Genomic DNA, 21,062 nt, shown 5'->3' on the forward strand with positions numbered 1-21,062 from the left:
CTGAAAATGGAACTGCTGCTGACGCATTTACTGAAGCGCCAATCTACAATCCTGTATTACCACTGGTATTGAAGTTATCCTGATGTGTCGATGTGAATGTTTTCACAATCGAATTAAAGAAGATTCCAACTTAGATTTGACTGGCTTCCAAACACAATTTAGTGTTTTTAGTTCTGCATATCTCACTGTGATACTTTTTTTTTCATCAGCGCATTCATAATGAAAGTATGTCGCTAAAACTGCTGTAAAACCAAGATGAGCTAAATTGCTTATTTACAGTATTCATCTCTTCCTGTTTGACTCTGCGGTGACACTGTGGTTAATGCCTCAAGAACTGCAACTGCAGCACTGAGGGATAACTGCATACAGGCCTGTATTATACTGTAGGCAGACAATGATTTTTAAATAAAATAGAAAAGAAGATATTCAGTAAATAGTTTTATATTATGAACTGTACAGGACAAAATGCAACATCAAAATCATTACATTTCCACAATGACTAGTAGTTCTGCATTATATTGTACTTTTCACAGAGCCTATGTGGTAAAATGTGAACATAATCCAGAAATGTGAGCAAATTAATGTCATGGCTCAAGTTTGGAGACTCTCGAGCAGAGTCTGTGAAATGCTGTTGATAGCACTGAAGGTGGCGCTGTCGGGAAATGACTCTATGAAGTCTTTGCCCTGCTCTATACTGCTGCCGAGCAGAGGATCCAAGGGCACAGAACCTGAAATGGAGAGGACACAATGTTGATGACTGTGCTTACATGATCCAGTTCATAGCTTCATGGTCTTTTCACAATATCACACCTGATATGTTACTGCTGAGAAATGATTCACAGCTACCTTAATGTCTTAAAGTAACACTCTCGAGTGGCAACCTAGTTAATGATAATCAATAGGGTGTTCAGGGGCACTGACCTATCAAATACTGTAAAACCCTGTCTAAAAGACGACTGACACAATGCGGTTTCCTTTGCTGGCCATGCAGCACTGTGAGCTACAGCGGGCTTCTCACTGCCACAGGGTAAGCTGAATTAGTTGCATCATTACTCAAGAGATTGATCTGCACACAAAGCGGATAACCAATAAGGGAACTGTTAAACAATCTATTCATTTGACCAAGAATTATTGATGAAATATGTATCATTGTATTCATCGAGGTATTTTAAACCTGCTGTAATCTGGATCGACCATTTTGGCAGCATGGCAGTGATGTAAAATGCCTCCTAAATCATGAATGGTGGGTGAGGAGTGAAGTGCATTTGCAGTGTATTGTGACACCTTGTGGCTGTGAGCTAACATTACATGTAATTCAGTCTCATTGATCTCACCTAGGAACACGGATCCAGTCAGTTTGGCCAATTCTTCACCACCACCCTTTGAGAATATGTTACTGCATTCCTGAAAAGAAAGTACCTAATAAGATCAATACAGTCTGGCCACATAGAACCTTGACACAAATTTGTATTTTTTTTAATCAATATCAAATAAAGTACATATTTAAAACAGACATTAAGGCAGTTGATTGGTAGATTAGCTTTATATCCTGTCACACCTGGATACATATTACTGTAACTACACTTTCATTAGCAGGTGTTGGTATTTCAAGTCTGAATTTCCCAAACAATAGTATGAAAGTTTACTCACAGAGCAGTGTGGACAAGCAAAGCCACTCATGTTCTCTATAATGCCCAGGATTCGTACTCCTGTCTTCTTACAGAAGGTGATCTCTCTCCTCACATCCCCTGTAGATACTGCCTGTAACAGAAAGCCAGCAAGAGCAAATTTCACTTAATGTCATGGATCTGAAGTGGTTTCTGTGGTTAGGGTCCAGTCTAACAACAGCCATATGCTAAAACACATATAGTAAACGGCTGAAAAGGTAAACAGCCAAAGCTAAATTTCTGAGTTTGTTTGTCAGTGTAAACCCTCCCTTACTGTGTCACCCATGTGCTTTATGTACAGTTGGGTCTATAAGTCTAGTGTGTACCTGCGGTGTGGTGACCAAAACGGCTCCATCCACTCTGTGTTTTTTAAGGTTCTCCAGTACGGCCAAATGCTCATCAGACGTCCCCGGTGGCGTGTCCACCAGCAGCACATCCAGCTCCCCCCATGCTACGTCTGACACAAACTGGCTGATCATAGCTGCAGGAAAGGAAATTCACAGATGGAACGGATATGGAGCAAGAGAAGATAAGTTTGTGTTTAGACATACAGTGGTGATTTTTTATTATTTTATTAGTAGGTGATGTGGAAATATACCCTCTCAATAAGTGATGTGCCCACGTTACCTCGACTAAATAGTCTCACGGACCAGTTGTGTAATTTCCAACTAGAGAATAGCACACCTGTTTTTTTGGGCCCCCTCCACACCACTGCTTCATCTGGGTCCTCCAGTAGGAAACCGATGGACATTAGGGCGAGGCTCTTCTGGGCATCAGTGTAGACTGGCACCCAGCCTGAGTCACACTGGTGTACATCAGGCCTGCCCACACTCAGCATGCGCGGGATACTGGGGCCACACAGGTCAACGTCCAGAATACCAACCTGATGAACACAGTTTTGTTTTGTACATTTTTAATGTTGTTAGCGTTAGGCTGGGTTATAGAGGGTTAGGGTGTATTTCTGGACATTGTATGAACACAAGTCAGGTACTGTGTACAGAAAGAAACAAGACTAGGAATGACAGTGACTGCAAACTGTGAACGATATATGTACCATCAAATACACATTGCCAGTGAACATGCAACATGCAACATTTCTGCATGTACACACAGTTGTTCTTTAAGCTCACCCTCTTGCCAGCATGCCTGAGAGCCAGAGCTAACTCTGTGGTGATGGTGCTCTTGCCCACACCTCCCTTCCCTGACAGGACCAACACAACATGCCGGACCTGGGTCAGGCTCCCGTCTCATATGAAAAGGAGGAAAAATAAGTTAGTTCAGCATGAGCGCAGCAGATGCATGTAAGGGTTATTTCTAAATTGTATATGGCAGTAAATTATGACCGAGGGTAATTTGAACCATTCAAAGTTATCTGAAACAAGGGTCAGAGAGAAATGTCGCAGTTAGTGGGTCGCATTTCGTCAGCCGAGTTCACAAGTTCAACACACAGTAAGTAGGTTAAAGTTTCTTGTGGATAATAGATTACTCAGTACGTAACTGCCTCTTCTTACAAACATATTTTAGAGGGTTTTGAATATATAAAAGTTAAGCTAATTTCTAGTTAGCTTCTGCTAACAACGTATACAAGCTATTAACAAATACGTCAGCTGCCATCTTTTAGCTTGAACATTCACGGTTTATGTAAGAATGAAACAAACTACAAGAAAGACGGAAGCCTCCTAAAAATCCTTTGTTGAACGATAAATTCGACTTACCATTATTTTGTTCCATATTTTAGATTCGGGGATACAACACGCACATAGCACAGGAATGAACTACTTCCGTTTATCGTCATGCGCCACCTATCCAATGACACAGCATTTGTTTCAACTAAGTTCCGCCTCTTTTGCAACGCCACCAATAGGCTGCCGGGGCACACCATGGTGTGTTCCAGTGCACCACAAACTTTCAGAATCTGCACCAACCTGGCTGGGTTACTAAGGCAAATGCATAGATGTCTTAGCCTAAAAACGACAATAACAACCTGAACCTGTCAAATAGTTGGCTCCATATATATACATATATTGCCATATATGGACACAGATAGGAACATTTAACATTATCCTGTTTGCTTAAGTTGATTATGCCAAAATCTTTATACACGTTGAATTAAGTCATTTTTTAAATTCGTGAATCCTATTTCAATAAAATAATTAACAACAGCATAACAAAATGATAACAACCTAAATGTTTGAATTTAATAGTTCTGGTGAACGATAGATACCAAGTACATTATATACGTTTTTCAGTACATGATGGGTATTCCCCTCCCTGTGTTATAAACTCAACACACACCTCATCATTTGAACAAAGGCCACAGTTATTCTACATATTGTCACCCCATTTAGGTAAAGGTAACTAAGTAAATTAACATAAATCCCTCCTCCACACAGGCCCTATCCAATAAGCACAAGACGAGGGCGTGGAGAAGTAATGTTTACGTCTAGGTCGCCTAGAAGTGGGACAGAGTGCAAACTGCACCTGTCACTCGGTCGGGTATAGAGGCACACCAGCTTCCAAATGAGCCATTGCAAGACAGTATACAGGAAGACTACTGCAAGGTAAGAGCATGACTGCCTTTGGAATTTAAATATTCCTGCTGCACTGTAGGTGACGAAGTTTTTAAGCTTTTAAGTTAAAGAAACAACAAAATAGACTTTGGGTAGTGGAACATTTCATCAACATACAAACAGTACTTTAGGCACTCCACTGATATTGTCTAGAATGACTTACAACGAGAAATGTAGATAGTTTTATTGCACTGGCTTGTCTAGTGAATAGAGGATTAGATTCAGTTGTATTAGAATGGAAACTGGGCAGGACAGACAGTGATTTGATTTGACAACGGAAACATTTTCAGTAATTTAGTGTCTTAAACATAACTCATTCATATCAATGTCACACTCCTACTGCAGACTGCATTCATATCATAGGCATCAAAACATTGGCTGACAAAGATACTGTAATTTGTCCTGACTAGCTTGACCAGATGATGCATTTACAGTATGTGGGGTAAGGCCCAATTAAAGTGAGACTAGCTCCAGATTTACTAATCTAAATTATTGGTATTTATCTCCTGCACCTGCTTGCAAAGCAGTCACCAGCTGCTGTGTTCAGTGCTGGCATTAACTGAGAAATGCTGTCAGGTTGAGGTACCTATAGGTTATTATAATATAGAATAAATCTATAACAATTGTAATATAGCACAAAATAATAGTTTGTAATCTAGAATATGTTTTCTTTTTAAAAGCAAGCATACTTGTCTTTGTGTCTTGTTTTTGCCCTGTTTTCTGGGTCATAAAGGCCAGAACAGAGTGTGAAGCTACAAAAATATCCAACAAGATTTATGCTTGAGTTACTACATATTATATAAATACAAACTGAATACAGGCATAATGAAGAATGCCCTTCTCACAGATTACTTACTCTTTATTAAAACAGTCTTGATAAAGTGTTTATTGTTCTGTGTCATGATGGAACCAACTTAACAAGACGTCTCCAAAAGTTATACAAGATGAGACGTTTTAATCGTTCTCACAGAGTTTTTGATCCACCTTCATTTAACTGCCAGATATTTAGTAAGATGTCATAGTCAGTATTAGGGCAGGTGTAAAGACAAGTATATGAAAACCTATGATTTGAGCTCTGTATGCATTGTGGTCACTAGGTTGGATGACCTTATCTGTGTCTATGTGATAATGAAGCTAGCTAACGTGCTGCCACAGTGGCAAAGCAGAGGGTTGGGTTTAAAGGTTAAACAAGTGGATGGAAACACTTCCTGCTGCCAACTGTGGCATATGGGGCAGATAGAAATAGGCAAGCCACAACACAAAGATCAGTCTGCGGGAGGCTAGACATTTTTCCCTTACAATGATATTTTGCAGCTTCCTATTGACTGTAAGAGCAGATTAGGAAAGTAAACACACTGTTGACTGTTTCCTATTTGCAATTTTTTCTGACTTCATTTAAGCTGTTCAACAAGTTTCGGAAACATTTGAGAAACATTATGAGAATGCGAGGTAACTTTCCTATGCAAGTTGGAAAAATGTGCACATTGCACCCTAGGATTCATTCGTCAAACCTCATCTTTGAATGAATGAAATAATGCAACAACTGTATCATTCATCATATCATTTGTTTGAGATTTAATTTTGCAATTTTCAGTTGAATCAGTGTGATGTGAATTCCCAGAAAGCCCTCTTCAGTGTGAAATACAAAGTTATTTCTGTCTCTCTTCCTTGAATATGGCCTGCTAGGTTTGGAAAATGTGGAATCAGTTATGCTTGTTAATGTGTCAAAAATTAATCTGAGCTCAACAAACCAATCAAAGAATAAAGAAGTAGTGAACAGGGAGTTTAACACTGACCTTACTTAAAAAGTACATGGCCCACTGTACAGATAACAGCTGGTCATAAGGTGTTGGATCTGCTGTCCACAGAGCTGCCATGCTGAGAAGAGGCAGAAATGGCCGGACTCGGCATTTGGCCTGGAGCGAAATACGGCAGGAGACAGATGCCATGGAAGTGATCCAGACATTGGACAGAGAGCAGTGGGAAGGCCAGACAACAACACAGGTGAGACACTGGGGTTTTTAGGCCAGAACAAAAGATGAAAGTAGGTCAAACACGAATAGAGAAGTGGAGAAAAGTAGGGATTTAGAAGGAGGTGGTGTTCTGGGGAATTCAGATATAATGCATATTTGGTATAAGAGGAGAACGATACACTTACAAGCATCATTTGCTTGATGTTCGGTGATATGAAACAGCTATATCCAGCATTTTTTTCCGCAGAAAAGAGGAGAAAATCAAAGAGAGTCATGATATGAAAGATCATATTTCTACCTGAGTACCAGTAGTTTTCCACTGGGACTCTTCCCTGTCTGAAATGGCTGTGTGTAAAGACATGGTCAGGTCTCCAGTATTTTTGGAAGGGGTCTAATTTTACTTACTGGCACACATGACTTCTCTCACCAATAGGAACCATGAACAGCTTTTAGTGAAAAGGTTTTGAAACATGGGATATGGGTGATGGCTCTCATTTAGCCCTTTGAATTGCAGTGTGCGACACTGCAAGATTATCATTTTCCAGTCGAGACTTAGCGACGTGTTATTCTTTTAGTTTGCTCTTTAATTTGCTCTTTCTTGCCTGTAAGGTTTCTATAGGTCTTTACAAGGGCATCACAGCAGACAGGGCAATTGATAAAACGTCAAATATAATCCTGGATCTAATTCCTGTCCTTGCTACTGAGCCAACATCTCTGGACCATGGCCATGTCTATGGACTTACAAGATGCCGTTTGTACTGTGTGTGTCAACCAGATCAGCGATTTGGAGTCTGACGTGGATCACCTGGCGAGTTCCCAGACTGTCACCGAGGTGGTGGCCTTGCCCTGCACGGTGCCAGTGATAGGGGAGTCTTTCTGCCAGTGTGACCGACAGGAAGAGCTCAGCCCAGGATACATTCTTATCAGTGACTGCGTCTGTGGGGAGGAGGATCAAGGTGAGCAAAAGTTGACGAATACAGTAATACAGTATATGAACACAGCAGGGTACTCTATAAAGTGTGGTGTTGAGGCTGCACAGACTAATATAACAATATAAGGCCTTGACAGTAATATGAAAGTACATTACTATATTTGGCTTTTGAAAGCATCGCTACACATTAAGCAATATCCCAATCAATTTTAGTAAACCAGATCATGGGATAATGAACTGATACTATACACTGACAGTAAAAACATAATTTGCTCACTCCTGGTTTATTTACCCAGCAAAAATCAACAATAAAGTCTCTTTCACTGTTCGTTTTAGAGTTAAGGCTAAAAAATGTTATCAATTTCAAAATCTTGGTAATTATTGATTGTCATATGGCATAATTCCACTGACTCTATTCATGTATTTAATAAAATGAAGTGAAATTAAGTGAAAATATCCTAGTAACAGAGACACAAACAGGATAAAAGTGTCCTAAGCCATGCTTGCAATCTTACAGTGCTGAGCTAAATGCTAATGTCAGCATGCTGACATGCTCACGATGTTAGCTAACATGCTGAAGCTTACAGGGTATAATGTTTATCATCTAAGTTTAGCATGCTAGCATGCTAACATTTTATAATTAGCATCAAACTAAGGACAGATGATGCTGAAGGGAATGTTATTACATTTTGACCTGTAATAGTGCCAGATGAGTTACATTATTACATTTCATCCTGAGGGAGACACAAATGTTAGTAGCAAAATTTCATGGCAATCTGTCCAAATACTTGTTGAGACATTTCAGTCAAAACTACAAAGTAATTCATTGTCTGGCAACCATGAATGTCTGTGCACAATTTTGTGCCATCCCGTGCAGTTAAGATATTTCACAGAAAAAGTGAAAACCCTTTGACCTGCTGGTGGCAGTAGGTCTACAGGACGAGTCAGAGGATCACAAGAGTCAGTCGGCTATGTCCTCTGGGGACCATGATTGCAAATAACAAATTACATTACATTAGTCCATTCAGTGGTTGTTGAGATATTTCAGTCAGGATCAAAGTGGTGGACCAACCGACAGACTGACATAGCCTAAGTAAAAATGTCCTTGACATAGGTATAATGAATTACAAAGTATGAAATCGTAGCCGGTCAGTGTAGCACACGTCTGGTGTGTTTTCAGGTTTTGACTGGGTATGGGACGAGAACTGCAAATCCTCCGGAGCTTTCCTCAGCTGTGACAACAGGAAGGTGAGCTTTCACTCAGACTACAGCTGTGGCACAGCTGCCATTCGCGGCACCAAGGAGCTGGCAGACGGCCAACACTTCTGGGAAGTCAAGATGACCTCTCCTGTCTATGGAACAGATATGGTAGGTAGCAGTCTCTTCAATCATACTCAAGTTAAATTAACAGTGGCCTAAAACACTCGTGAAAGTTCCTCTCAACCTCCGTTTGAAAAGATGAATGTTAAGTATCATTACAGTCTATAATCTAATGATGAGCTAGAACTGCTACTGCTCTCTTCTGAGGTTTTGTTTTCTGCTGTTTGATTGTTGTAGATGGTGGGAATTGGAACTTCAGAGGTGAACCTGGAGAAGTTCAAATACAGCTTTGGCAGCCTGCTGGGCCATGATGAAGACAGTTGGGGACTCTCCTACACAGGTTAGAGAGTCAGAGTATAGGGATTACAATAGACCATGAGTTATCAGAGGACTGGATAAAGACTTTTTGACCTAAATAATCAGTTCAATATCTTATCTACATGTGTTTAAAGGTCTTCTCCAGCACAAAGGGGACAAAGTGAAGTTCTCCTCTCGATTTGGGCAAGGCTCCATCATAGGGTTGCACCTGGACACCTGGCATGGTACCCTGACCTTCTACAAGAATCGGCACTGCATAGGTCCGTGTTTCCCTGTAATTAAAGCAGCATAATTAAGCTTCATATACAGTCAAAGGAAATAGAATTTTAATGTTTCAGTGTTTTCATCCTGTCACCTCTTCTGCTACAACAGGTGTCGCTGCCACGAGGCTGCAGAACAAGAAGTTCTACCCCATGGTGTGCTCCACAGCAGCCAAGAGCAGTATGAAGGTGATCCGTGCCTGCTATACACCCACCTCCCTGCAGTACCTTTGCTGTGCCCGACTCCGTCAAATGATGCCCTGCTGCCCAGACATGCTTGGTGCTCTGGAGCTGCCCCCAGGCCTGCGCACCCTCCTCCACACACAGCTGGGCTGGGTCTTCACCCTCAGCAGCAGCCCTGAAGCCTCAGAGCAGCACAGCGACTTGCTTGAGGACTTCTACGAAGAGACGAGCCTACCCTCGAGCCCCAGCCCCAGCCCCAGCCCCATCATGAGCCCGGTATCCAGCCTGAGTGCCTGCGCCTCTCCGAGCCCCTGCACCAGCCCATTTCCTGACACAGTCTCATACCAGTGCCCCTGTCAAACATCACCTCAAACTCAGCCCTGCACTTGCCACTGCCCTCCAACTCCTCCCAGCAGTGACTACGATAGCTGCTGCTCTGAGCCAGAGGAGTACCAATGCAAAAGATGCCGCTGGACATGACAAAGTAGTCAAAACGTAGTTCTAAGTATTTGGCACACAGCTATTCTACCATTGCCATCAGTGTCTCCTGTTTGAAATCATGGATAAAACAGCATTCTCATTCTTTAGCCAATATTTGAGTGGATATTTAATTGGATTGTTGTTTCTCTTTTTTATCTAGCAATGTTGTGTCACTCAGGCAACTTTCTCAATGAATGGGGCGAAGGGAGTGAGTCTGTAGTCTGTGAGACATTTAATGCAGTTCAGATATTAGAGTGACATTGAGGTCATTCACTCTCATTTTAGCCAATCTCTATCATGGGGCTAATAAGAGCCATATGTATTATTCAGTTTTTTTCTTCATTTTATCTTTAAAATATGCCAGTCACTGTCTTTGTGAGGCCTGATGTTTGCCAAATAAGACTCTGACAAAAAAGCAAAAAAAACACCCTTGTTATTCTCAGGGATAGACTCCAGGGGGAAAGGAGTTGCTTTTGATACTTTGGAAATGACTTTTTTGTAAATGTGTTTTGTAATCAGCATTTGGTTTGAATATCAACAGTGGTTGTGTTCATGCTTATAAGAGGATTTGCTACTCAGTGCTTTTCTTTGTACATTTATGCTTTGTTTATGAACTTTCTTACAGAGGCAATTCTATAAAATTAAATTAAAAGGTTCTGTTGCAGCTCATTTTATACACTAGTTCAAACATATACAAATAATATTATACAGTTAATGGAGAACAGCTTACATTTATACATAATAGATTATTGTATTAACATATTATACATTGTATAATTCCTTATTTTACAAAACATATTCTACTCCTTGAATCTGCAGGGGTTCAGATGAGTATAAATAATACTTTCCTGGAAGGTGAACATGATATCTAAGGAATATATTTAGCTTGTAAACATCAACATTTATGTATTAGCAGCCAAGTGGTGACACAGTGTCATTAGAAACCAGATTAATCCTCGCTGATATCCATCCATCTCATTCTCAAGTGGACAAATTAGTCCAGGACCAGCTGGGGGTTCTGGGCTGTGAAGCAGCGGTAAACTCTGGCTGATATCTCTGGTCCTATACGTCTCTCTTTACCTCCGCTTTTCACTATGAGACCAGCCAGCAGCCCCTTCCTCTCCTCTTCGGACCCCAAGCTCTGGTACGCCTAAAAACAAAACAAAAAATAAACAAAAAAAACATGGGAATTGAATTAAGAGAAAAATGTATATTTTTGTGAATTCATTCTGTAAACAAGCTCTGCAGGACCATGTTGAGGAGCACTCAGGTCTACCTGCAGCAGCAGCTGAGGAGAGGGATAGGCTGCGGTCACAGTGGAGGCCACAGCAGGGCTAACTCTGTTCAGCTGTTGGATCTGTTTGCTCCAGACCTGGATCAGCTCCGAGCCATCCCTCTCTACCCGAACCCCGCTGGCCCACGAACCGTCCACACAGAAGGGCAGCTCTGCTCGCTCTGTCAGGAGTCTGTGAGGACATTGAAGGACATCTCATGAGTGAAAGAGAACAGCGTTGTTTATATGGTTAGTGAGCAAGTATATTTGTTTTTAACAGGCCAATAACAGTTTAGAGTCGATGTCTGAAGGAAACTTTGATTTTCTGTTAATGCGACAACAACACGAGTAGGTGCATACTTGAAAGGGCGTTTTGATAAGGCCTTAGTGACAGCACACACGTGGTTGGTGACCTCCTGCCAGCCATCCAGGAAGACCAGTGAGATATTCTTGCAGAGCTGTAGGTAAACAAGGACCTGGAAAGACAGTACCAAAGAGATCTCTCATCTTCTGTGGACAGTAAACATCATTTCTCTCACATGCAGGAGATTTTCACAGTTAAGGTCTGAAAATTATGATGATTTAAAGTAAACAAACCTCTTCAATATCAAGATTCTCCATTCCTAATTCAGATTGCACATCACAAGCATTTGTCCTGTTGGTAAGTAAACCAATAAGTCAGGTCAGTCTGAAAGCTAACGCACAAGTGTTTTATCCTGCTAGAGATGAATACATTCAGAATAATAAATTTACTGAATAAAGAGTCAGTCAGTATCTATCTCTCTGCCCATCATAGGCCACAGTCACAGTCAGATACACTGACCTGTAATCTGGCTGAGAGTCTGTCACTAAGAGAGTGACAACCTTCCTGGCATCACGGTTGAGACACTCCAAAAGAGGACTGAGAAAAGACCCCACCCCTGTCTCCTCCCCTTCACTGTCTAGCATCTGCAGGGGCAACAAAATACATTATTGCAGAGTCCATCCTGTGGGCTGCCAATAGAGTTCATTTATTACAACTTGAAAGGCTGCTTACTGTCTTCACAGAAATCACCATGTCCATGAAGTCAGTCAGACCCAGCACCAGCACCACTTGCTCCTCCTCCACTGAGCCCATGCCGTCGTCTCCCTGCTAAAAACAAAACTGTGATAATTGCACTGAAGAAACTGGAAAAAAGAAGGACATACTCAGCATACGTAAAGAAAGAGTCCAGATATTGACTTTACAGATGTAGATAACATACAGCGTACACAAAACATTCAGATGTGGACATTTTCATTAGTAGCTCTGCACGCACCAGAAGCTCCAGGTAAGTTGAATTTTAGTATTGTTAGGTTTGTCTCTTATGAAAAGCATCCTGTGCTTACCTGGGGTAAATCTCTGGTCCAGGTGATGCAGTGAGGAAGCTGCTGGCTCTCAATGCTGAACCTCCACTCAAAGGCAGCCAGAGTATCCAGCAAGATGTCTGAGCCATCCTGTTGCAGAAGAGCTGGAGAGAAACACACTGGCTTATAGTAGATGCATATCCCTATATGCAGCCTATTGTTATAACCTAATGACATGACATGTTGTCAATTTCAGCAAATGGCCGCAAAGTTTCCGACAACACCTGAAGGCACCACGGTGAGCCTGCTTACCTGGATCAATGCAAACAGTCAGACACTTGAGGCAGTTCTCCGGCCTGAGACTCTTGAGGTTCTCCGCGGCTTCTCTCCTCCTCTGCTGCTCCTGTCTCCTCTCCTCCTTCTCCTGGGCTCTGGCTACTCTCTGCCTCTCTCTCTCCTCCTTCCTCTCCCTGGCTTTCTCTCTGTCCGCCTCTATCTCTTCCTTGGTGCGGCGTTTTCTCGCAGGACTTGGTGTGCCGGAGCCTTCTGGGCGCGGAGGAGGCAAAGCAGAAGTGTGACTAGACTCACTTCTTGTTGCCGACGAGGTTTTACGTTTGTGGTGTGAACTCGGACCCTCTTTCAAGCCCGTGCTGACTGTTGTCGCTCTTTCACTGCTTTCATCATGGTTTAAATCGGACTTTGTGTCGGTGTCGGTTTCCTCTTCAGACTCAGATATTTCCCATGTTTTAGCCCTACGCAAGACAGACATTTCCAAGGTTTAAGGCATAGTCCACCTTCGTGAACACACACAGTTTTTGAAGCGCATGCTACTCTTTAAATTGGGACAACAATGTTTTTATCACCAGTGTCCTATGGTGTCCGCTGAGGGACAAGTGTAAAACGCGCTACATATATTCGCATTTTATCCTGCAAGAAACCTTTACAAAGAGATATCTTATAATATAAAGTAAATTACAGGTCTTTAATTAGAAATAGCAGAAGTCAAAGAGAGACACACAGCAGCTGTCAGCAGGTGGACTACAAACTGGCCGACACATGTTGGTTTTATTGATTTAAATTTCAGGACACAATGACGCAAGGAAGGAATGGTGGACTTTAAAAGATTTAAAACTAAGATTTAGCTGTACTTTATGTGTGATCAGACTTGGTAGAATACTGGAACCACATATATACACCGCAACCTATCTTCAGTTGTACTAGATTTATTCTCAATATGAAAATGTCAATATGTAAATATTGAGGTGACCAATATAGTTGTTATCTCGGAGTCAGACTAAAGTAAGCAGCCCTAATGGGCAATTTGATGGTTTTGGTTAATCCTTTTTGCTCCATTGTTTTTATGAAGATTTTAATAGACTGAAACTTCTATTAAATGTTGATTTGACAAGCATAAAAAGACTATGTTAGCTGGAAAGAAATCAGAAAGGATGTGTATGTAATAGATTTTAGGGATGTTAATGGTGCATTCAAAATAATAAGAATAAACAAGAATAAAATACCATACAAATGTTTACACCCAGTTATATTTTTAACTTGTGCTTTTTGACTCACATTGATTGTAATTGTAGTTTTTTTGTAAATCCCAACACTTAATAATTGTAATTGAAAAATATTGTTCAAACTTAATTAGTGAAAGAAAACGTGTATTTATATATTTTAAATATGAAAAAAACAAATCATTATAATTTCTGTCCAGCCTTATTCTTGTTTTTCTTTTCTACAAAAGTTTTTAAAATGACATAAATACAACAGTAAACTGCTGTTGAAAAGGTTGATTAATAATTTTAATTATTCCTTACTATTCTTTATAAATAAAGTTTCTGCACAAAAAAACGATCTAGCATGTTATGTGCGCAGATTTCCAAACCATCGGCTTCCTCCTTACACAACAACAGATCGATCCATGTAGCTTAAAGAGCTGCGGTCTGCGGACACCAGGCCAGAGTAGCTGAAACAGACCTCACCGTTCCCTGCGACCCCGATACTCCAGGCTGTTTATGTAAACAACACTAAAGGATGTGATTTGGAAGTTTTATTTTATTGCAAACGTCCTTCTTCCTCACAATGGCGCAACCGGCAGAGAGAGGTACGTCGGACTATAGTGTTAATTCTCAAAAGGTAGCTACTTTAGTCACCAAATGTTGCTTTGGCTAGAGTACCAGACCTCTGTGTCGTAAACCTGCAATATACTTCCCTGAAAAACTGGGCCACTGAATGACCAGCTCAGCATTTTACGCTGATTTCATGTGACTAAATGGGAAGTAGCCTGAACTTTAATGTTAGCTAATGACTTACTATCTTAGGAATGTATTGTTTTAAAAAAAAAACAAACAATAAAAGGCAGGCTATGAGCTAATTCTGCAGTGAGGTAAACATGAAAGCTGCTATTAGAAAAAAGTTCAGGAGGGAAAATCAGCTAACAGAATTTAAAGTCCCCCTCTGCTCAAAATGTGCTGTTGTTATTGTTATTTCACTTGAATTTTTAACTTAATCTGCAAGATGATAAGCCATGCAATTGAACTTCTTTTGAGTCATTGCTATGTGGTGAAATACTGAAGCCTTCAGTTGTGTCAGTACCTCCTCTTGTCCATCCATATCCTTTCTTGTCCACTTTCATAGTAATAGTTTGTGAAGTTAAAACAGCTGGGGGAAACCAGTCATCCCATTCTTTGTTATTTTTACAGCATATTATCGCTTTGTGGTGCTGTTCTTCAACTGTTTGCTGACATTTGGCTCCTACTTCTGCTTTGACATCCCCAGTGTCCTACAGGATCAGTTCCAAGGGGTGAGTAAGAGGTAGCAGGGCAGAACAGCTTAATGATATTATCAGTATCAAATGATTTCTCCACATTTCCTCAACATTGTACCTCTGTAATTTGGTGTCAGGATGTCCAGCTCTGACCTCAGTTTTTGGTGAGATACTAACTTAAATCATTGCCTTCCTCTTATCTGACCAGAACCTAACGTGTCCCAACGCAACAGTGATCAATGGGACAGTGGACTGTGTGGAGGGACTGGGGATGAGCCCTCAGCAGTATAATCTTCTCTATGCAATCTATGCTTGGACGTCAGTACACACACGACTGAACTGAATTGACTGAACTGCACATAAACTGATAAATGGCTTATCGGAGTACAGCTTCAGTTGTCGTTTTTCTCTCCTATCAACAGGAATGCAGTGGTGGTGATTATCGCGGGGTTCCTGATCGACAAATTAGGAAACCGCTGTAAGTTTGTTTTCATCTTATTTGCAAATCTGTTTAAACAAGTAGAAGACAAATAGAATTATTTCAATGTCTGTCTCCTCCTCTATGCAGTCGGGGTGTTTCTGTTTTCTTTCCTGTGTGTTTTGGGCTCATCCCTGTTTGCACTGGGTTCCCACTTCAAAGGAACTCCCTATCTGCTGCCACTAATGCTCACAGGCCGACTGCTGTTTGGATCAGGCAATGGATCTCTGACCAGTAAGGCCACCTTACGGACGCCAAAACTCTTTACAATGGTCAACTCTGAGGAATGCTCCTAAACCGTACTCTCATCCTCCTCCTTGCTAGTTGTTCAGAACCGCATCACAGCCTTCTGGTTCAAAGGGAAGGAGCTGGCCTTGGCCTTTGGTCTGACCCTGGCTTTCTCACGCTTGGGTTCAGTCCTGAACTTCTTCCTCACCCAGAAGTTTGAAGACAAATATGGCATGCAGTGGACACTCTGGGGTGGTATGTAACCTCAAGATTTATGGCATGATTTATGTATTCTTCTCATATTATATGCCACATGATGCTTTGTTTTCTAGGTGCAATATTATGTGTGCTGGGCTTTATATCTGCCATCATAGTCAGTGCCCTGGACAAGGTTGGAATGAGGCAGCTTGGTCTTGATGGAGCCATCCAAGAGGAATCTCGTAAAGTGGTAGGACACTATCTTTTAAAAATAACCCAATTTCGGCATCATTATAAAGCACGCAGTACGTCCTAAAGCAATTGTATGGACTCAATTATTTGTTTGTGTGTACGTGTGTATAGAGGATTCAGGATGTGAAGCTCCTGTCGCTAAGATACTGGCTCCTGGTTCTCACCATCATGTTCTTCTACAACGGCATCTTCCCGTTCATTGCAGATGCCAGGTAGAGTTATCAACGCACAACTCATGCATATATTTGAACTGGGTTTCTTAAAGGCTAGTACTGTACACACAGTATTATTTGTAGGGATCCTGACAGACAGAAATATATTGATGCATGGTGCATAAACATGAGCACACATTCTGTTTTAACATGGACACCCATGCTGTGTTTTTCCTATCCAGTAAGTTCATTCAGGATAAGTACAGTGGCTATAGTCAGAAGGAGGCGGCCTATATCGCTGGGGCAGTTTATGACAGCTCACTGGTCCTGTCAGCCAGCGTGGGCATTCTCATAGTAAGTATCTGTATCCTGTCCCAAACTGTTCCCTGTCCCAAAATTATTCAAAAACCTCTAGTATGAAGCAGTGTAAAACAAGAAGGTAGGTTGGTGTAATTCGTGACCTTCTTGTATGTGCATTCTAGGATTATGTGGGTCTGCGGGGCATTTTTGCATTGACCTGTGCAGTCCTCACGCTGCCTGTGTTTGGACTCCTGGCCTTCACCTTCGTCCCTCCTCTGGTCTCCACCATATGGCTGGGAGTCACTTACTCCTTCGCTGCTGTGAGTTTGACTCAAATAGTCTCAAATAACACGTCATTTTTTTTCAGTTAAATGTCAATGTTGTTCTCATATGTTGTAAATTTCACTAATCATTGTCCTGGTTAATTGTTTAAACTGTGGATGATTTGCCTTAAATCATTCTATATTGTGTGTAGTGTCTATTATAGTTTCCAGTCCCTCTACATTAGTGGCTGAGTGGGGTAAATGTAACAAAAAAAAAGGAACTGAAAATGAAAATAATTTACACTTTGTTTTCATTTGATTTGATGTGTGTTGTCTTTTTCCTTTCGGTGCTGTATCACAGGCCAGCATGTGGCCGTCTATTCCCCTCGTGGTACCTCAGGCCACTCTGGGAACAGCCATGGGCTTGGCCACGTCCATACAGATGGTTGGGATTGGGGTGTCCAATCTGGTTGTCGGACAGATCTTAGGCACCAAGTCTAGGTAGGTAACACTGCACTGCACTGATGGTCCATGCTTTATTTCATATATCCTGACTTACCTGTACGGTTTTCTCAATTTGTCGGCCAGTGAAACAAAGATTCCGTTGTGGCGTTGGCAGAGGATGATGATTTTCATGTTGGCCAACACCATCAGCTGCATCGTCACCTCAGTGCTGCTCAACATTGTCGACCACAGACAGGTCAGACATCTTCTAGACTGCCTGTGTGCCGTTTTATATATGTTCTGTATGTGTCTTGTGTGAGCTGACTTTATCACCATGTACAGTGTGTTCAGTTAATATTTGTTTTCCTACAGGGCGGGACCCTGAACAAGACGACTAAGAGGTCAGGGCAGGGTGAGAGAGACTCAGACAGAGAGCCACTCACCCAGGGAGAGGAAGAGCAAAATGACGATGAAGATGATGGTGCTGTTCGATCTCGTTCAATCAACTCATGAACATTTCTCTCTTTCTTTTTGATTTTTTTCCATCACCAGTTTTCAGACTGGATTTTGTCGACCTCATTGAAACCTCATTGGTTCTCCATAGTATCTTTGGTTGCTACAGGGGATGGTTTACAGAATTAATGGATAAAAAATGCCTTTTAAACAGTATTTACACCCAAATAGTAATATGTTATAGTAAATATGCATTTTAGCATTTTAGGTTTTTAAATGATGCGGGTAAGTAGGAAAAAAAAGTCAAATGTCACCAAGAAAATCCAAACTAACTTTTTTTTTTCTTTTTCTTTTTTTAATCGATACTCATCGATCTTATCTTCAGTCATCAGTCGGTTGCGCTGCCATAACTGCACAGTCAGTGACTGAGGTAACTAAACAACTTTGATGTTGTGTAAGATTGCATGTCACAAAATTTAATTGTTTGTTTTTTTTATGATTTTCTTTATTTGTGTAACTGACAAAGGGAATTTTATCTACTTTACATAAAACATCAAAAAATAAAATGCTGTTCTTTCGACAGTGAAATCTTGATGTCGCATGTCTAAAAAAAATAAGCTTGATAATTACATGTTTGCTTGGTAGCATCCAGCTGGCGGTGGATTGTAGGTATTTGTAAATTCTGAATCATCAACAAACATTATACATACTAACGATAAGAAAAAAAAAAACATGAAGAACTCACATTCATCATATTTGACATCTGAAATCAGCACATGAACTGTAAATGTAGAGAATCATTTTACAATGCAGTACACTGTAAATTTGACCAGCGTAACCGATAGAATTTCCTTTTTAAATTCTCAGCAAAACACGTAAAGCACATTACAGTCAGTAGGTGGAGCTCATTACACATTTATGTGGTCAGTGTGGGATAATAGTGTGTGAGTCTCTCTGCGGCTTTACTTGGGCTTTTGTGGAGTTTCTTTTCATTAGTCGACAATTTATTTTAGTTCTATTGTTCCTCAGTAAATGGATGTTAACATATCTAAAGCCTTTCTGTAAGTTAGTGAGGGTATGTGTGATAGGTAGTCATGGTTACAGTTCTTCATATCACATCCATCATACTGTCAACAGCTGCAAGTATGTAGCTTTCATTAAAATAGCTTCAGATAAATATGGCAGCACGACATGTTTTAGGTACACAGATTTATATATATTATATATTATTTTATACTTCTAAGCCTGTTCCTCTGCGATAGAAGAGTCATCACATCGGAACACCCTGTACATGTACATATTCCTCTCTCTTGCACCACTTGTGCCAATGTTTTTTGTCCACTAGTAAGTATTCTGCAGACGCACATACAGTAGGCCTACTCACCCTGATAGGCACACGACTAAATAATAAAGAGTCTAGCTTGACTTTATTCTCTTCCTGTGGGTTAAAACATATTTTTCTGTTTGTGCAAGTGGCGTGAAAGGAGAGGTCTGCAGCTCAGTATATTTTGATAAGACAGGTGTGTTTTGGTAGAAAATGTTACCTGGTTTTGAGCCATCGCTTTCAATCAATTCATCCGATTTTATGGTTTTACATAGAATTAACACACTGTAAACATCTGAATAGTTTTTAGCGGTCCGGTCTTGAATAGTGCTGCAGTCCTCAAATACTTTAGTACAACAAGTTCTCTCTAAAGATCCAGGTTCAGAGTGCCAACCACCTGTCCCTGACCGTCTGCCAGGTTAAAAGTAGAGAGTTCCCTGATCTAAAGCTAAGCATCCAAAAGACTGCAGTCAGTGCTGAGTAACACGGTGGATTACTGAGAAAAAAACATCAATGTTATGAAAGGTTTTTGAAGATGAGTTATTCTGTGTCCATCTGGTGCTTGTATTCGGTTGTAATCCAACCAGGGATCAGACAGAAACTGGCCGACCTGAAGCTTTAAATAATATTATTTTGTAATACATACATAAATAGATGATACAATACAGAGGTACAGCTCATAATCCTCTTACAAGTGTGCCCCAGTGGAGGAATGCATCTCATGTGATGACATATCTGTCAAAGTCACAGGAATGGAGGGAAGAAGGTTACTTGATAGTGACTTCCTAGAGCTCAGATCCTCTTTTTACTGTGAAGATAAACCCTAAAAATATACCTCACTTAATCTTCTTAAGGGTCGGGGGGTAGGAGTTAGTCTTTGATCGCCTGATGGACAACACACACACACAGGCACACACGCATGCACACACACACACATACACACACACACGCATGCACACACACACACACGCTGAGTCAGTCACAGAGTCTTAGAGAGCAACTTAATACCTGCCATTCAACAGAAGGCTTTAACATCTTGAGGTTTTTGCTTCATGGTTTCTCACTTGGAGTCCATCTGCAGCCTTAACCGTTCGGCTGACGGTCTGGACAGCGCGAGCATGTCGAGCCTTCTCAACCTCAGCAGCCTGGGCAGGATCTGCGGCTCCAGCCACAGCAATGAAATGGTCGTTTTGGACCGGGTCAAGAGGAAGAACTCAGTCAGGCGTATGTCAATAATTGAAGATGGTGAAATTGCAGAAGTTCTCTACCTCATTCCTAAACAGTCCATGATGGAGCAGCTGCCTTTCATCAACCCTGATGACTACATCCTGTGTGAGAAGTTGGCTGGTATGCCTGCAGAGATGGCAGGTATTGAATCATTCCCTTCTTTATGTGGTTGTGATGAGTGGTATCCTTTAGTTGAGGTAGCTCCACTAATTATTATATGAATGACTTGTCATTATGTGCTACAATTTATTTGGAGATTAGAAGTGTTTTCGAAGATGTACCTTATGACAGAAACCCTCTGGCTCCATCTTAACCAACCCCTTCTTACCTCTACACAAACATAAAGACTTTGTATTCATTTCACAGATACTACCACTAAAGGAACACTACAAGTCACTTATCTGCACGTTAAAGGCCACCGTCCATTATCTGGCTATTGAAGGAGTAGTTCTCTCAAAAATCAGACATTTATTCAAACAAATAACAATATCTGGGAAACATTTTTCACATCTCAAGTCTTGAAATACGAATAAGAATACTTTGCAGTGCCACTCCTACTGTACTCTTTGAGAACACTCTCTCTCTCTCTCTCTCAAACACACACACACACACACTCACACACACAATAACTCTTGCCCTCTGTGTTTTGGACCACCCCCTTTTCCTCTGGAC

The 21,062-nt window shown here is 41.1% G+C and overlaps 4 protein-coding genes across 8 annotated transcripts; 2 read left to right on the forward strand and 2 right to left on the reverse strand.

Moving 5' to 3' along the window:
- Positions 1–425: 425 nt before the first annotated feature.
- nubp2 (nucleotide binding protein 2) lies at positions 426–3,467 on the reverse strand. Its single transcript, XM_022743102.1, has 7 exons — positions 3,383–3,467; positions 2,798–2,913; positions 2,352–2,550; positions 1,994–2,148; positions 1,651–1,761; positions 1,335–1,404; positions 426–728 (listed from the first exon to the last, which is right to left on the reverse strand). The coding sequence occupies exons 1-7, from the start codon at positions 3,396–3,398 to the stop codon at positions 592–594; spliced, it is 804 nt and encodes a 267-aa protein (XP_022598823.1). The 5' UTR covers positions 3,399–3,467; the 3' UTR covers positions 426–591.
- On the forward strand, positions 2,890–9,721 carry LOC111220121 (SPRY domain-containing SOCS box protein 3-like). 4 transcript variants are annotated; one of them, XM_022743100.1, is made up of 9 exons: positions 2,930–3,116; positions 4,061–4,228; positions 6,106–6,241; positions 6,986–7,166; positions 8,322–8,509; positions 8,699–8,801; positions 8,914–9,039; positions 9,152–9,418; positions 9,636–9,721. In XM_022743100.1, the coding sequence occupies exons 2-9, from the start codon at positions 4,188–4,190 to the stop codon at positions 9,719–9,721; spliced, it is 1,128 nt and encodes a 375-aa protein (XP_022598821.1). In that variant the 5' UTR covers positions 2,930–3,116; positions 4,061–4,187. The 4 variants fall into 4 exon arrangements, with proteins under 4 accessions (XP_022598819.1, XP_022598821.1, XP_022598818.1 ...); XM_022743098.1 differs by having other exon boundaries at positions 2,890–2,968; positions 9,152–9,711; XM_022743097.1 differs by having other exon boundaries at positions 9,152–9,711.
- Positions 9,722–10,680: 959 nt separating this feature from the next.
- eme2 (essential meiotic structure-specific endonuclease subunit 2) lies at positions 10,681–13,129 on the reverse strand. The gene is made up of 8 exons (XM_022743101.1): positions 12,614–13,129; positions 12,344–12,465; positions 12,012–12,107; positions 11,799–11,923; positions 11,573–11,630; positions 11,336–11,451; positions 10,979–11,168; positions 10,681–10,852 (listed from the first exon to the last, which is right to left on the reverse strand). The coding sequence occupies exons 1-8, from the start codon at positions 13,068–13,070 to the stop codon at positions 10,697–10,699; spliced, it is 1,320 nt and encodes a 439-aa protein (XP_022598822.1). The 5' UTR covers positions 13,071–13,129; the 3' UTR covers positions 10,681–10,696.
- Positions 13,130–14,240: 1,111 nt separating this feature from the next.
- LOC111220183 (major facilitator superfamily domain-containing protein 1-like) lies at positions 14,241–18,430 on the forward strand. 2 transcript variants are annotated; one of them, XM_022743184.1, is made up of 13 exons: positions 14,241–14,408; positions 15,007–15,107; positions 15,280–15,389; positions 15,494–15,549; positions 15,640–15,783; positions 15,874–16,032; positions 16,110–16,225; positions 16,339–16,439; positions 16,622–16,733; positions 16,862–16,999; positions 17,304–17,443; positions 17,531–17,642; positions 17,759–18,430. In XM_022743184.1, the coding sequence occupies exons 1-13, from the start codon at positions 14,387–14,389 to the stop codon at positions 17,897–17,899; spliced, it is 1,452 nt and encodes a 483-aa protein (XP_022598905.1). In that variant the 5' UTR covers positions 14,241–14,386; the 3' UTR covers positions 17,900–18,430. The 2 variants fall into 2 exon arrangements, with proteins under 2 accessions (XP_022598905.1, XP_022598906.1); XM_022743185.1 differs by having other exon boundaries at positions 15,083–15,107.
- Positions 18,431–21,062: the final 2,632 nt, after the last annotated feature.

This window comes from Seriola dumerili, unplaced genomic scaffold (genome assembly GCF_002260705.1).
Source record: "Seriola dumerili isolate Sdu_G_001 unplaced genomic scaffold, Sdu_1.0 BDQW01000068.1, whole genome shotgun sequence".
NCBI classification, from domain to species: Eukaryota; Metazoa; Chordata; class Actinopteri; order Carangiformes; family Carangidae; genus Seriola; species Seriola dumerili.

Coding starts and splice junctions, on each gene's coding strand:
- nubp2 (XM_022743102.1), bottom strand. Junction 2,551..2,797: donor TCAGGCATGCTGGCAAGAGG/GTGAGCTTAAAG, acceptor TGTGTTCATCAG/GTTGGTATTCTGGACGTTGA. Junction 729..1,334: donor GACTGGATCCGTGTTCCTAG/GTGAGATCAATG, acceptor TCTCCATTTCAG/GTTCTGTGCCCTTGGATCCT.
- LOC111220121 (XM_022743098.1), top strand. CDS start 4,188: ATGAGCCATTGCAAGACAGTATACAGGAAGACTACTGCAAG. Junction 8,510..8,698: donor CTGTCTATGGAACAGATATG/GTAGGTAGCAGT, acceptor TGATTGTTGTAG/ATGGTGGGAATTGGAACTTC. Junction 9,040..9,151: donor CAAGAATCGGCACTGCATAG/GTCCGTGTTTCC, acceptor CTGCTACAACAG/GTGTCGCTGCCACGAGGCTG.
- eme2 (XM_022743101.1), bottom strand. CDS start 13,070: ATGTCTGTCTTGCGTAGGGCTAAAACATGGGAAATATCTGAGTCTGAA. Junction 11,924..12,011: donor TGGTGATTTCTGTGAAGACA/GTAAGCAGCCTT, acceptor TTGCCCCTGCAG/ATGCTAGACAGTGAAGGGGA. Junction 11,452..11,572: donor AGAATCTTGATATTGAAGAG/GTTTGTTTACTT, acceptor CTGTCTTTCCAG/GTCCTTGTTTACCTACAGCT.
- LOC111220183 (XM_022743184.1), top strand. CDS start 14,387: ATGGCGCAACCGGCAGAGAGAG. Junction 17,444..17,530: donor ATCTTAGGCACCAAGTCTAG/GTAGGTAACACT, acceptor TTTGTCGGCCAG/TGAAACAAAGATTCCGTTGT. Junction 17,643..17,758: donor ACATTGTCGACCACAGACAG/GTCAGACATCTT, acceptor GTTTTCCTACAG/GGCGGGACCCTGAACAAGAC.